The sequence below is a fragment of the Penicillium manginii genome, assembly GCF_028828005.1.
Source record: "Penicillium manginii strain IBT 31320 chromosome Unknown utg000009l:1.0-3297300.0:1.0-3298630.0, whole genome shotgun sequence".
NCBI classification, from domain to species: domain Eukaryota; kingdom Fungi; phylum Ascomycota; class Eurotiomycetes; order Eurotiales; family Aspergillaceae; genus Penicillium; species Penicillium manginii.
The window spans coordinates 2,096,601-2,111,331 of record NW_026643110.1 but is presented as its reverse complement, the minus strand read 5'-3'; the positions used below and the strand labels follow the sequence as shown (position 1 = coordinate 2,111,331).

At 46.0% G+C, this 14,731-nt stretch overlaps 6 protein-coding genes across 6 annotated transcripts; 2 read left to right on the top strand and 4 right to left on the bottom strand.

Moving 5' to 3' along the window:
- Positions 1–1,526: 1,526 nt before the first annotated feature.
- N7533_012507 (uncharacterized protein) lies at positions 1,527–3,445 on the bottom strand (the record flags this gene model as incomplete). Its single annotated transcript, XM_057109157.1, has 7 exons — positions 1,527–1,718; positions 1,777–2,425; positions 2,490–2,537; positions 2,788–2,943; positions 3,001–3,058; positions 3,156–3,230; positions 3,289–3,445. 7 exons carry the CDS (start codon positions 3,443–3,445, stop codon positions 1,527–1,529), a joined length of 1,335 nt encoding a protein of 444 aa, XP_056954258.1.
- A 666-nt stretch (positions 3,446–4,111) lies between these two features.
- N7533_012506 (LLM class flavin-dependent oxidoreductase) lies at positions 4,112–5,787 on the top strand (the record flags this gene model as incomplete). Its single annotated transcript, XM_057109156.1, has 4 exons — positions 4,112–4,396; positions 4,520–4,693; positions 4,754–4,824; positions 4,902–5,787. The coding sequence occupies 4 exons, from the start codon at positions 4,112–4,114 to the stop codon at positions 5,785–5,787; spliced, it is 1,416 nt and encodes a 471-aa protein (XP_056954257.1).
- A 189-nt stretch (positions 5,788–5,976) lies between these two features.
- On the bottom strand, positions 5,977–7,653 carry N7533_012505 (putative MFS transporter; the record flags this gene model as incomplete). The annotated part of the gene is made up of 1 exon (XM_057109155.1): positions 5,977–7,653. The coding sequence occupies one exon, from the start codon at positions 7,651–7,653 to the stop codon at positions 5,977–5,979; it is 1,677 nt and encodes a 558-aa protein (XP_056954256.1).
- A 1,001-nt stretch (positions 7,654–8,654) lies between these two features.
- N7533_012504 (putative rhamnogalacturonase) lies at positions 8,655–10,509 on the bottom strand (the record flags this gene model as incomplete). The annotated part of the gene is made up of 8 exons (XM_057109154.1): positions 8,655–8,743; positions 8,802–9,107; positions 9,170–9,383; positions 9,441–9,575; positions 9,658–9,865; positions 9,929–10,007; positions 10,076–10,261; positions 10,314–10,509. 8 exons carry the CDS (start codon positions 10,507–10,509, stop codon positions 8,655–8,657), a joined length of 1,413 nt encoding a protein of 470 aa, XP_056954255.1.
- A 685-nt stretch (positions 10,510–11,194) lies between these two features.
- N7533_012503 (sulfatase family protein) lies at positions 11,195–12,703 on the top strand (the record flags this gene model as incomplete). Its single annotated transcript, XM_057109153.1, has 1 exon — positions 11,195–12,703. One exon carries the CDS (start codon positions 11,195–11,197, stop codon positions 12,701–12,703), a length of 1,509 nt encoding a protein of 502 aa, XP_056954254.1.
- Positions 12,704–12,980: 277 nt separating this feature from the next.
- N7533_012502 (lipase family protein) lies at positions 12,981–14,294 on the bottom strand (the record flags this gene model as incomplete). The annotated part of the gene is made up of 2 exons (XM_057109152.1): positions 12,981–14,006; positions 14,070–14,294. 2 exons carry the CDS (start codon positions 14,292–14,294, stop codon positions 12,981–12,983), a joined length of 1,251 nt encoding a protein of 416 aa, XP_056954253.1.
- Positions 14,295–14,731: the final 437 nt, after the last annotated feature.

The following is a 14,731-nucleotide window of genomic DNA, read 5'->3' as shown; positions in this document are numbered from 1 at the left end:
GTAAGTCACACTAGGTTCAGGGAAGAATATTTCTTTACTCATACGTCGCGTTAGCTTTGACCCTGAAATATGCTAAGACAGGGGGCGAGAGGCGACAGGTCAAGCTGAGTGCCACGTCATCTATTCTAGGTTGAGGGATAGCCGGGCGGACACTGTTGAGGGACTGAGCTTGTAAGGTAACGAGAGCGGGAATACAAAAAATAAAACATACAACAGCAGGGATTCGCATGTGGTCACCCACCATACTACTAACCTGCCGGCGTGTGGCTTAAGTACGGCTGAGCGGACGGGAAGCCCTGTTCTCCACACCCTATGGTCGTATGTATGAGGTTTATCACAGAGTAAGTTAATGTAGCAAGTGGAAGCGATGATTTGGGAACAAGTTTGGAAATAATGGACGGTGAAATCTTTCCCATGGCCAGCTAGACGCCTTTCTAGCGTTAAAGCTAGATCTTGAGAAATTCCATAGTCCTTCCGAGCTTGGGGGCTAATTTTATGAAAACCAGACCTAACAAAGAATTGTGGGTGCCGAACGTAAAGGATAAACCTCCTTATATGTTGATGGTCATCATCAACCTCGTATTACAGCTTGACGGATTCAAGCTCGCTCCAGAGGGGGAGTTGGATCAGTCGGGAGCCTAGCTCTCTTTTCATCTCTTTCCAGGCATCTCCACCATAGCAAATCCCGACAATAGCGGCCATGTTTTGTCGAAGCTCACGTACAAGATCATGATATAAGATCCTCTGATCGCCCTCTTCGGTATATCTGATCAAACAAGAATGTATTGCCCGATGAGAAGCCACTTTTATTTAGTATTCTTATCGTTGGACTGGTAGGGTTGTCGACAAGCCGATCTCTGGGTTCTGCGACGTAGTAAGTAGGATTAAGGTGACATACAATCAAAGACTCTTGGAGCCATTTGGTGGCATAAGGTCTCGGGTTGACCTTTCTACCCCTCGCTTGTTCCAAAGAGCTATTTCCCGGTCGTTGGATTTCGCAAAGGCTGACCCCAGGTTCCATTTCGTCTGTCCCAGTGGGGCTATTTTTGGTCAGTTGGGACTCCGTCAAAAAGGATGGATAGAAAGAGACAGGTACCAGTAAAAGAGCTGCCACCCTTCCGGCTCCGATCGAAGAATCTGATGAGAGCCATATTTGTATACATGTTTGATGCGTCAAATGTCCCGAGAAAATTTGTGGGATCTTCAAGCCAAAGATTCCCAAAGAGATGGAAAGGACAGGTAAGTGGTTCTGCCATGTTCAGGTCCATAGCAAGTGAGATAGAGGGGAAAGATAAGGTGGCGTAGAAAGAAACCAATGAATGTAATAGAAGCCTGGTTGAAGGTATTCAAGTGCATTGATACCACATACTGAGTATGAGGAAGAGAAAACTATGGAAGGTGAGGCTTCACAGATAAGCCTTCTCCTCCACGTCTACTTCCTGCCAGTAGCGTACCTCCAACATTAATCAGCGTGAGATGCACAATCATTATTTCTAAACGACCAATGAACCCTAATCACTTCGAGATCATACAATCGCATCCTTCGCTGTGGCGACGGTTGTTTCAATCCCAATCGTGCTGATTCTGACCTCCGAGTCCACATCTTCGGAATCTATGCCATTTTGCAGCTCCGAGTTGTCTTCGTTCTTCCTGGAATGCCTTAACTTGAATATGGTGAATGAAACTGTCAAAAGATAAAGGAAACTTATACTAGTTGCCTGCATTTAAATAGACCATCAGTAAACGTAAAATATTTCCGAGGAGTCCGTCACATACCCAAATAAAACCACCTCGAAATCCTGGCGCTTTAGATACTGGCCATGCCACAAGCGGTATCACTAAGCCACATATCTCCGCGATGGTATTGTATGTAGCAAATGAAACAGCTCTGAGCTCCAAGTCATTTGCCAAGCCTTCTGCCGTCCACGTTATGAGCACTGGGATTGTTCCATACGACCACCCGACTGAAATATAAGCAAAGAACTTGAGGCCATCTGGAATATTCCAGATTGAAAGAACCAGGTTTGTGAATATGCAAAGAACACCCGATAGAATAATCGGCTCCAGTCTTGACCCGCGAATGTCAGAGTAGAAACTCATTATCAAGGCCCCAGCAGCCGCAGCACCGTTTGTCACAGTAGATAAGTTGTTCACTAAAGCGATCGGGTATTTGTCAGGCTGAGAGTCGAGCCAGAGGATAAAAGGCGTGGCCTCTGCATAGGTCATTTGGCAAAATATCACCAAAGTCGAAACGAACGCATAGAAACGCCATGAGGCGAGGACCCGCTTGAAAAGATCCTTTTTCAAGCCAGTCGACGGTCTGAACCCTTCATCGACCAGTCTTTTTCTGGCCAGGGCTTTTTCTTCCTCGTTGAGATATCTTGATTTGGTACGATCGGGCATATCAGGAAAGATAAAAAAGCCTCTGATAAATGGGATTAGCCTCTGCCGCTTGTTTTCGCCTGTCAACCTCGGGAAGAAAAGCTCACAAAATTGCGACCGGTATCGTGATGACAGTACAAATGATGAAAAGCCATCTGTTAAAAGTTAATCAATGTCTGATAGAGTTGATTTTATTTCAATGTCTCTACCTCCAACCTTGAAGCCCATGGTGATTGTTCAGATTTGTATAAGCCGCCGCCTGAAGATACCCAGCAACCATTTGGCCTAATGGGTTAGCAATCCAAAACAGAGCATTTCGTCTTCCGAGCTCTCTCTTTTTATACCACCTATTTAATTTCTCTTAGAATGGCTCTGTGGTAGAAGTTTCAAGCTCCGATTACTCACGAGTTGACGACATGGACTAAACCAACATAGCAGGATGTTGCACTCAGCCCGACGAAAAAGCGCATGACCACAAGTTGCTCATAGCTTTTCACAAATGCGGTTCCTAGCGTGAACATTCCCCAAAATAATTCCGCTGCTGGAAGATAGTACTGTGCTCTATAAATAAAATTAGTTCATATTTTCTTCTTTATAAAAGTGATTGGTGACGCCTACGGGTACTTGATGAGCACAAGGTTGCTGGGAATCTGGAAAATGACATATCCAACCTCATCTATACATAGCATTGGGAGCATTAGTCTGGGGTAAATATTTTTGCTTGGGTATAGCGGAGATAAAAGCTACCATAAAACGTAGCTCGAAGTACTTACAAGCTGCATTGATATAATTTAACCTATTACCATATAGATCGAGGTCCTCCTTCATTCCAGAGACATAAGCATTGGCTGTTGGCAAAAAATTATCAGCTCATATTCAGGGAATATAATATCACCATTCACCTACTCAGAGCTGAAACGTCAAGATATTTGACGAAAAACGACAGACAAGCATAAGGGAGGATGAGCAGGTCTAGTTTGTGAACAAGACTCCGTTCTTCGGTAGAAATCCCTTCCGGTAGCCACCTAGTTGCCTTTTCCAATTTGGAAATAAAACCGGACATTTTGATTCTGTGAAATAGCGATGATTCTCCTACCCAAATTTCCCAGAGCAGGCGACTGGAGCTTTCTAATTTAACAACAGATACTTTTTTGTCCTGCGCTACTGCTTTGATTTACTCTGTATTTCTTGATATCATTTGAGACACTGGCACAATAGTTGTTAGAATGGCATCATACAATTGAATGAGTATAGTCCTTGCTCCAGACTTCGCCGAACGAAAGTCCGCACATTGCGCGAGCGGCAGATAAAATATCACCATAGAAGGGCTTGATAAGATTTTGTCCGAGTTCAATCAGATAATTGCGGCTCCTACAGTACTCCAAACAGTATTCTACCCTAGAATCTAATCTCTGCTTCGGCAGTTTTTTGGAGATGACGCGATTTGATGACAAGTGTGGTTATTCGGCATTCTTCCGAGGTATAGCTGCATGCCAAACTTCATAGCTTTTATCTCCCACATAGATCCACGCTAATCTGCACCTAACGATCGTGATTTTGCGTGATAATGATAGTAGCTGTGAAGTGAGGGGGGTCTCATCTAATCGATTCTAGAAATGAGACACATCGCCCGCGCTGAAATTCTGAGGCCATATCCCTTCATCTCGAGCTTTGCAAAAGATATCGTATGTGAAAACGAAATCACCTAGTCACTCTAGAACCTGACAAAATGGCCACCGAATCCACACCTGAAAAACGAAGAATCTATCTCAATGGCTTCGACATGTTCACCGTTGGCCATTTATCCTTTGGACAATGGAAGAACCCGACCGACCGATCAGCGACGAAACGTCGTGACCTATCTTACTGGACAAACCTGGCCCAAATTCTCGAAAAGGGAGATTTTAATGCACTATTCCTTGCCGATACCTTCGGACTATACGACACGTACAAAGGGAGCGCGGAGCCAGCAATTCGTAATGCAGCTCAGTATCCAATGGGAGATCCTGTCATAGTAAGTTTTAAGTACCCAGATAGGTAAAACCAAAATTACAGAATTCCAAATTAAGCAGCAAAATGCTACAATCTCCCATTTGGCGTACCAGATAACTAATCTTATACGACTTGAAATGAACAGCCCATTTCGGCCATGGCTTCAGTTACCAAGAATCTCGGTTTCGCTATTACAACTTCGACTTCATACGAGGCGCCTTATGTTGTGGCTAAGCGCTTTTCAACCCTTGATCATCTTACAGGTGGCCGATTTGGATGGAATATAGTGACCTCTTGGAAAGAATCCGCTGCTAAAGCCGTGAGTCTAAATGCATCACCATTTTCTTTATTATTGTGCTGATGTATAGTACGTCTTTAGGTAGGACTGCCACTCGTAGAGCATGACAAGCGCTATGAGATTGCCGACGAATATCTCACTGTTTTATATAAGTACGCAACATTGGTCCTATTCAAGCCTGAGTCCCTCGCCTCAAAGACATCGGTTCTGACAAAACTAACACTCGCAGACTCTGGGAAGGTAGTTGGGGCGAAGACGCCTTGAAAGAGGATGCAGAAACAGGCATCTATACCGATCCCAGCCGGATAAAATATGTCCACCATCACGGGGCAAAATTCCACGTCGATGGGCCTCACATTCTCGACCCATCGCCTCAACGCACTCCTTTCCTCTTTCAGGCCGGTACATCACCGGCGGGGATAGCCTTCGGTGCAAAGCACGCAGAAGGAATATTTGTATCAGCGCCATCCCCGAATGTCCTCGCGCCACGGGTTAAAGAAATCCGAGCCGCAGCCGAAAAGGCAGGACGAGATCCCCGATCGGTGAAAGTATTTGCCATTCTAACTCCGATCCTTGGTCGAACGGAGGAGGAGGCACAAGCCAAATACCGCGAAGCACTATCCAATGCCAGTGAGGAGGCCGGACTTGCATTTTTCTCTGGAGGAAATGGGATCGATCTCAGTCGATTTGATTTGGACACGCCTATCACACCGTCTGATGTGCATGTTGATGCGCGTGTTCACTCATCAATTCATACGCTTTCGTATCAGAATCCCGATGTCCCAGTTTGGACGCCGAGAAATATCGGGAAGCACATATCGATTGGAGGTTCGGGCCCTGTTCCCGTGGGCACGGCTAGTTTTGTTGCGGATTTTCTTGAGGAGTGGGTTCAGGTTGCGGATTTGGATGGGTTCAACATTGGGTATGTGCAGACGCCGGGGACATTTGAAGATGTTGTTGAGCTTCTGGTACCAGAGTTGAGAGAACGGGGTATATACTCGCCGCAGAATGAAGGGGGTACCATGCGTGAGAGAATTTATGGTCCTGGTCAACGAAGGTTGAGAGATGATCACGTCGGTAGAACCTATCGCCATGAAGTTTACGATGGAAAGTAACAAACTTGAGTTTTGGTGTACTAGCATAATATTTATTCATCTCAAATACTCATTTCCCTGAATATGTTGCATTACTACTACCATAAGAAGTAGCTCGCTAGTAAAATCACATGCCTTCCCCTGTCTGCTATGTCGAATCATCATCCCCCAGTCCCTGTCTATTTTCAAAATGTTTTGATAACATTCAAACTAGTGATCAAAAACAAAATCCAGCCGCTTGTTTCCTTGGTCAGTTGTTGTTTCCAAGTAGACAGCCTTCTCCTCCGAGCTCATCTTTTCCCATCGGCTCTTTTTCCACTGGTTACGGCGGGAGTAGTATGCGTTGGCGAGAGCATAGGCGGCGATAGTGGCAACATTAATAGCAATCAATTGGCTGTTTCCGCGGCGATAAAGAGGTTTATCATCCTCACGATAAATGTTGGAAGAAGCGATACCGGAAAGTTGGATGGTGATGTTGTACAACGCAGCACTTACTGTCCTTGTTCGAACAGCGTTACTCAAACGAGAGCACCACCCAACATGAGCAGCATGGGGCGAGGGCCATCCAAGAAGAACAAATGTTACTGCATAAAGGCCCCAGCGTGACAAATCCCCAGCCGATGTATAGAGAATGACGAGAAGAGGTAAAGACCACAACTGAGTCAATAGACCAATCACGGAAATCTTTCTGAATCTTTCCGTCAATTCCGTAACCCAGAGGAGATTGACAGCTGCAAATACAGTTACTGGAATTGACAGTAATGTTGTTTGGAATGTGTCGAATCCGATCGCCTTGAGAGAAAGAGTGAGGTAGGTCTTCGGTGGTCCAGTAGGAATCTCGAAAAGAATGCCAATGATATAAATCGGCCAAAGATCATAATCTTTCAAGCTCTGCCACAGCATACCGAGGGAAAGTGCTTGGCGGTTGTGCATGTCTCCCTTCGATGGATCGTCTCTGAGAACTCGATTGACGATGATCTTCTCTTCGCGTTCGGTGAAATAGCCCTTGGGATTCCACCAAGTCTTCGTTTGCGTAGGCCCAGGAACGAGAAAGAGAAAGCTCAAGAATCCTATCGCAAGACTAATGAGGGCCTCGATTAGGAAAAGCCATCTCCATCCCTCACGGCCATCGACCCCCCTCAAGTGCAAGACGCCATAAGCAATGAAAGATGCAATCACGCCAGAAATAGAGTCCACAAACCAGAACAATGCCAGGCGAAATGGCATTTCTGACTTGGTGTAGAAGTAAGACAGATACAAAATGCTGTCCGGAATGAAGCCACCCATAAAAAGTCCAAGGAGAAAGCGACATGCGAAAAAGCCAGCTCGGTTTTGCATGAAGAATTGGCCGCCTGAGGCTATACTCCAGGCAATGATCTGGAAGGGTATCCATCGGTCGGGGCCAAGTCTTTTGCCAATCATCTGGGATGGAATTTCTGCGATCAGAAACCCAATCCTATACATGTTTTGCGCATTATTGTAATCATTGGTCGTAATATGCAAGTCACCGAGTAGGTTGTCCGCTGCGGCATTTCCCAGGTTACCGCGGTCAATGTTCAAGCCGAAAAACATGACCAGGATCCAAAGGAGAATTTTCCAATCAGTCTTGCGTCTGACGGTTCTTTCTTCTCGATAAGTCCATCTCACGCTTGGATCGAAGTGAGCAAGATTTTCGTAGTCGGGATGCGGTTGGTAAAACCTTGCAATTTGCGGGTCGTCAAAGACACTCCGAACTGTTGCAATGCTGTCCAAATCATAAGCTTCTCGGCGCTGGAAAAGAGTTTTGTAAAGAGATTTTTGTTCCTCTTGGTGAAATGGCTCCACGAGGTCGTCGGTTTCAGACGATCCGCCCTTGACCACGACATGAGTCGATTTTGTCTCGGCCATGTTCAATGTGAATGAATATCAAAGTTTTTGATTCTCTTCTTTTCAGGGTCTATAATTCAGATATATATGATTTTTTGTCATTCGTTGGCGACATCCATAAACATGGGCAATACCTCCAGATGGCCAAGTCGTGCTCTTGGCGCTTAATGATACCATTCCCTGCATATGACCTACAATCCTTCCCTGTGCACATTCCATATTCTTTCTATCTCACAAACTAGCCTATTTCGATTTACTAAAAACTATTCTAGTTAAGCGTTCATAGCCTTGGACGTCTTTGACGCCAGGTGAATGAAATCAGGGTACTTATCAGTTTCGCCATGTAAGCGCGGGTGGCGTCAACTTATTATAGCCCAATGATACTCCCGCAAATCTGGGCAATTTATTATATCCATAGCCGAGACTTCTAGCTTTTCTAGTAGTTTCCAGCTTATTGGTGGACAAATTCCGATCCCTGAGGTCGGGAGATAGGATGGATTCGGTTAATTTAGAATAAGCATTTCTCCTCGGAAGCATGGCGAGCTTAGTATTAGGTGGGTTATCCTTGGTATCCAGACGTCTTCTCGGCTAAAAAGTACTTGTATCAAGAGTCATTATAGAGAACTGTATCAAGTCCGTTATTGCCAAAAGGAAATAAGTGGACCAGGCAATGCTGGCCGAGAGGAACATGGCCAAACATAGCATATCCTCAAGTTGTATACCGTCTTTCACAAAAAGGTTTCTTTCTAATATTACTTTGATAATTCAGCTGGACTCCTGAAATCACCTCCTTCTTTCTCTATCTCTCTCTCTCTCTCTTCCAATATGATCTATAAGTCCTAGGGATACATCGGCTATTGGTGAAAATTTTCAGTAAAATCTATCTTATTGATCGTACGAAGAGTACAAAAGTGATTCACCCATTATAGATCACCCTTGAAGCTATACACTCGATTTTACATGCGATTTTCCATCCAATCAAATAAAAAATACATGAGAGTTAACCAGGTGAATTGATAGGATCAAAATGTTCCCCAGTAATGCAGGTCGTAGTCGATTCCACCTGGACGCCAAAGAGGAGCAGGCTGATAAACCGGGATCGGAGTAGAGGCTGCATGACGTTAGGTAACCCTTAAAGAAATGGCAGAAACAGAAGTCTGAAAACTTACTACCATATCCAGTGCTCGGCGCAGCCCACGATGGGGTGGTTGGGGCTTCCCAATTAGTCGGCGTTGCAGTCACTGTATAGCTGCTCGTGTACGTAGATGGCGACTCTGTCCCCGATAAACTTTTGATACCATTGTTGGCGCCGTAGCTGTCATCGCCAATTCCAAAAACATTGTTAATCTTGTTGACGATCTGAGTTCCCGATTCTGTCCATATGGTGAAGTCTTCGACAGTGACGTTAAGGGCAAATGTCAGGTCATTTGCGATGAGATATAACGGGGGCCGTTTTGATCCATCGGCGACCGAGCCTGTTTTGTAGTATATTTCGTCAGTCTTCTTCAATTAATACTCCTCGGATATACGAACTTACCGGAGAAATTGCGGAATACGAGGTTGCTTAAAGCCACAGCACCAGTATCTGGCTGGAAGGTGTTTTGCCAATATTGGTTAATATCCAAGCCATAAAGACTACCGAGAGAACGAAAGTTGGAGAACGTGATATTTGTCACATATCCTGATCCACCGGGGTATGTCTTGATGAAGGCAATATTGTTTCCTTGGATAATGCTTATGTTTCTGGCTTCCTATTCAGCCGGTCAGTAGACGTAGTTCCGTGGGTTTTCATAGTTCGGGAGACCTACTATGTTGGATATCTCAGCAGAGACGTTCAGACTTCCGATTGAGATACCCGAGCCAGCCTGGTTGCAGACCAGATTTTCGACCAGCGCATGGTGTGATGGGCTTTTGATCGAAACGCATTCGTCCCGGTTTGTCACCTAGATAGCTTGTTAGCTGCAAGGGCCAAGGAGAGAAAATTGCTATCTGAAGAGGCCGTATTAGAGGGCGAGGTGTACAAACTTCATTGTCATGGATGTAGTAATTCGTTCCAATGGCGTCGATTCCATCATAGCTTCCGAGATTTGCACCCCGTATAGTGAGATGGTAAACCTCCACGTTCAGTGCAAAGTCGAGTATAATATGGAATTTCGGGCTGTCAACCAAGATCAAGTCATGTACAGTTGCGTTGATTGGCGAAATCAATCTGACAAGTCGCGGGCGCTCTGTGCTGTAATTGAGATTTTAAGTCAGCGACAGAATGGAGAGCAATTTTCGCCGGGATTAGGCTTACTTATTGGCATTTCTGTAAAGATAACCTTGCCCTTGAATGGCTCCGAGCCCAGTAGAGGAATAAAATTCAAAATCAACAGCTGCAAAAAGGAAATTAATCACCCGTGCTTCGTATTGGAAAGGAGTGGAATGCTTCGCTCATACTAACCATTGACAATTACCAAAACATCTAGCAGAAATCGTTGGTCACCTTCTCCATTAATGGTGGAATTGATCAATTCAACACCAGCCGATCCCTGCAAAATTAACTCACGTTCAACGGACCAATCACCGCCATACGCAGCAGTTATCAATCCATCCAACTGGAGGGCCCAGTTTGTTCCGTTACTAAGAACTACGCTTCTATTCAGAAGATAGTTCCCCTCTGGGTATAATCAAACGACTACCAGGATGCTTGGTGACGCATTCTGTGAATGTGTCCTCGACAGAGTTTGATATATCTGTCGAGTTGTCTGCAATTGCGCCGTAATTGAGAATGTTGCATTCGATTGTCTTTTCTTCCAGATCCGTGGTAGGCCCTACTGGTCCAATAAGTTGGCCAAGGGCTACTTTCAGGAGAAGTAGGTGTGTAAAGAGACGCATCGTCGCAAAAGTAATTTTCGAAGAGTTGAACTTGAAAATGACATTTCAACTAAAACCTCATGCTGTCTCACGGTTATTTTATACCTCAATCTGCGGCATACCTTCCAATGTTGCCTATTTACCGTTAACATGCGTCATGAACATATCTACTACATAACGTAATAATCTTAAGTTGTATCAGCACAATGCAAATGGCCTATCAATAATCACGTTTCTCAATATTCACTAGCTAGTCGGTCTGACAACAACCCTCAATTTCCCTAAATGAATGACGACTTTTTAGGACTTGCCAAGTCATCCGAACTAGTTTAAGAAGTCTTCATTTATTTCTCGGATCAATTTTCCAAAGTCTCATTGCCCTTGATGGATTCCAGCTTAGCGATCACTATCATGTTGCATTCAATCACGATAATGCGGGGCCCGAAGGCATCATCCGCAACACCGGTCAGCTTTAAGGGTTTGACCATAATCCAACCGGATTGCGCACTCCCTTAATGACCCCGTTGGTGGAAATTTAAGCAAAGAGCTTTATTAACATGCGCGATTTGTGGAGCTGTTTTCTTTAATTCGGATAACACCCCAAGTCCCCCGTAAGGTGTTGATATCCCTACTAGTTGCACTAGCCCGTTTTCCCCATCTTGAAGCTTATGCACAGACTCCAACTCAAATCGATCACCAGATAAAAATGGCAGAACGTAAAAACGTCTTGGTCCTGATTGCGGATGATTTGGGGAAACAGCTAAGCTGCTACGGAGCGAAAGGAATCAAAACGCCTAACATCGACAATCTCGCTTCGCAGGGGACTCGCTTTGACTACGCCTTTGCCAGCACTGCATCCTGTAGCGGCAGTCGGTCTGTTATTTATACAGGCTTGCATACGCATCAAAATGGGCAGTATGGGCTAGCGAGCCATCGGCATCATTTTGTGACGTTTGATCATGTTGAGACTGCCCCGGGGCTTTTGAACCAGACTGGACATCGGACTGGAATTATTGGGAAGATTCACGTTGGTCCGGAAGCGGTTTATCCCTGGGAGGTCAGGGAGGAAAGTGTCACTCGTGATGTAGCGGTGATTGCGGATCAAGCGCGGTCTTTCTTTGAAGAGGTTGACGGGGATGGTAGACCTTTTTTTCTTACGGTTGGTTATCAGGATCCCCATCGTGATCGGACTAGGCAAGGATTCGGTAATACTGGCCAGTATGACCCGAGAATCAGCGAGGGAAGGTATCAACCGGGTGATGTCGATGTTCCTCCATTCGTCAACGATACGCCCGGAACTCGCATCGAGCTGGCGGAGTATTACAACTCTATCCACCGGCTTGATCAGGGCATTGGACTGGTGCTCAAAGCACTGGACGATTCCAATCTTGCAGAATCAACTCTTGTCATATTCTTGAGTGACAATGGTCCCCCGTTCATCAATTCAAAGACAACACTGTACGATGCTGGGGTTCGGTTACCGCTGATTATTCGACATCCAAAGCGGGCATCTGCTGCAAGTTCTGCGATGGTATCCTACGTCGATATCCTGCCAACAATATTAGATTTCGTCGGCCATCCAGCTACACACGACCCCTTCAAGAAGCGCATAGGTCAATCCCTTCTTGAAATCATTGGCTCTTCGGCAGATGAGTCTGATATCGCTCGTGATAGAGTCTTTGGATCGCATACTTTCCACGAAGTCACAAACTATTGGCCAACGCGATTCATCCGCGACAGGCGGTACAAATACCACAGAAACTTGGCTTGGCGCTTGGACTTCCCTTTCGCATCTGATATATATGGATCTCTTTCTTGGGAGGATATACGCAATTCAAACGAGAGTGAAATCAAGATTGGACAGCGAAAGTTAAAGGATTATTTTTTTCGTGGACCGGAGGAGCTTTATGACCTTGTGAATGATCCGCTGGAGGTTAACAACCTGGCGGGAGATCCACAACATGGTCCGCTGTTGGCTAAATTAAGATCAGATCTCGAGGAGTGGCAGCAACGAACCGAAGACCCTTGGTTGTATCGAGATGGTGTTTCAGTCTGGTTTAACCGGTATCATTTTCCGTCGGGGTTGAAGATTCCAGATCGTCTGGACTTTGATCCTGCACGACCAGGAAATGTTGACGTCAAGGCATTCGACGGAAATCTCTCTTGGGGGGAAGACGTTACTTTAAAGGAGGAAATTAAGGGAAGTCACCCCTAAGCACTGCCGCTCAAGCCTGGAGGTGAAGTTTTTATGGGAGATCACTGGCATATAATGAGAATGCGAATCAAACCTATTCTCGTTGCAAAAGTCTACTAGTAGTGCATTTATAACTCACAAACTTCAAGTTCGTCGCAAAAAATCATCAAGTGCTAAATTTAAGTTGAATGTCAGAAAAGTAGTATATATATGAAGTAGAAACCACCTCCAGGGCCCATTTCCAATCTAGACACGCCCAGAACCAAAATAAAGCCAATCATAAATGCTCATACATATCTCACCCTGTCGGATCTCCCCCAGGAAAACACAACCCAATACGCCAGAAATAATCCCTATGCGCAAAGAAAAGTTCCCAAAGGCGATATCTCGCCGGAATCAGCGACCAGCTTCGAGGAAACAAGGGCGCATTTTCATCATCATCGGCAGGTGTACATTTCGACGACCCTGCGCCTCTCTGTTTCCCAAGAACAACCTGGTGGTCCACACCCTGTAAAGATTCCTCATTTTCTTCCACACATGGGTCTTCGTCTCCGCTGGGCGTGTCATCCTGGACATCCACGGGAATATTGATGTCTCGCCATACATCCTGCAGAGACTCCGGCGAATCAGAGCCCGCAATACATCTCGGATCCTGACTTCCAATACAAATATGTATATCCTCAGCAGTGGGCGGTAACTCAGGGCGCGAAATAAAAATCTCACCCGCATGAGGCGCATACCCCCATTCACTCAGAGGCAGTAAAGGGATCGGATCATCAATATGCGTCACGCGGCGGAACTGCCGGTGCTCAGGATCGCGGCTTGCATTTGACTCGCTATAATTGCCCTGTCCGAACTGTTTATCGAGAAAGTCTGCAAATCCAGCGTTGCCAACCATCGGTTCTCCAAATGTCGTCACTTGCGGGTTCCAGCCCATTGCTTGCATCTCCAGTGCGGCTAGTGCGGCCACGGCTCCGCCCAGCGAGTGGCCGACAAGGGTTACGTCATAATCTGGATTCTTAGCGAGCGCGTCTGCAATGTGCGGCAGGACTGTTTCGCGGGTATTACGCCATGAAGACATGAATCCAGCGTGAACGGTGCAGTTCTGACATTTCTCTGGCTGCCTCGCGTCTTGTTGTTCGCCTTCTTCGTCGCCGTTTCCCGGGTAGGGCACGTACTCTTGTGGAACGGCGGATAAGTCGATAATCGTATTTGTGATCGAGTATGTGCCGCGGAAAGCAACGACAATGCGTTTTTGTCCTGGCGCGTGCGAGAGTGCCACGTAGCCGCAGGAATCGGAGAGAAGCACACCTGTGCTCCAGGTCTGTCAGAACATTAGCATGAGTCACTGTCGCTGTCAGGCTTTTGCTACGCGCTTCACACTCACCGTTATTAGTTCGAGATTTGGAAATTCCTCGCAGTGGCTGAGGCACTTGAATGGCTTCTGCACGCCGGATGTGCCCACGCAGTAGGAGATATCTACTAGACGAGATAACTCCTCTAAAGAGTCAAATAACTCGTTGGAGATATGTTTCGTCTCACCATGTGCCAGTGAAGTGCCCCACAGCGAGAATGCAAGGCAGGTAGATACAAGCCGTCTCCAGGGAGACATTTTATCGCAATTGCGGAGAGGGGTGTCGTCGTGCGACAAGTCCCAAGGAACGGACTTGGAGTTGGAGAATCCGGGGAAGATTAGTCATCGCGTCATGTGGGGCAGCCACGGGACTATGCAAACGGATACACAGAGAAGGCACGGTGGACTAGGCAACACAGGCAACAATAACAGCAAACAAACTTTGAAACAAAAGGGAAGGGAACGAAATAAAATCAAAGATTGCCCTGGCCTGGATTTGACTCTGAGACCGACCTGGAGAGAAAGAAAAAATGGCAAAAACAAGAGGTAGGCACGCACCGGTCCCACTGCGTCTCTTCAAAGCCTCCTCGTCTGTCCCCCTCCCCCCCCCGGGCTGGTCAAGGCCAATACCATTAGACCATTCGGGGGATTTGGTGACAGTACATACTATTTTACCCCTCTTAACCTTGCTTTCC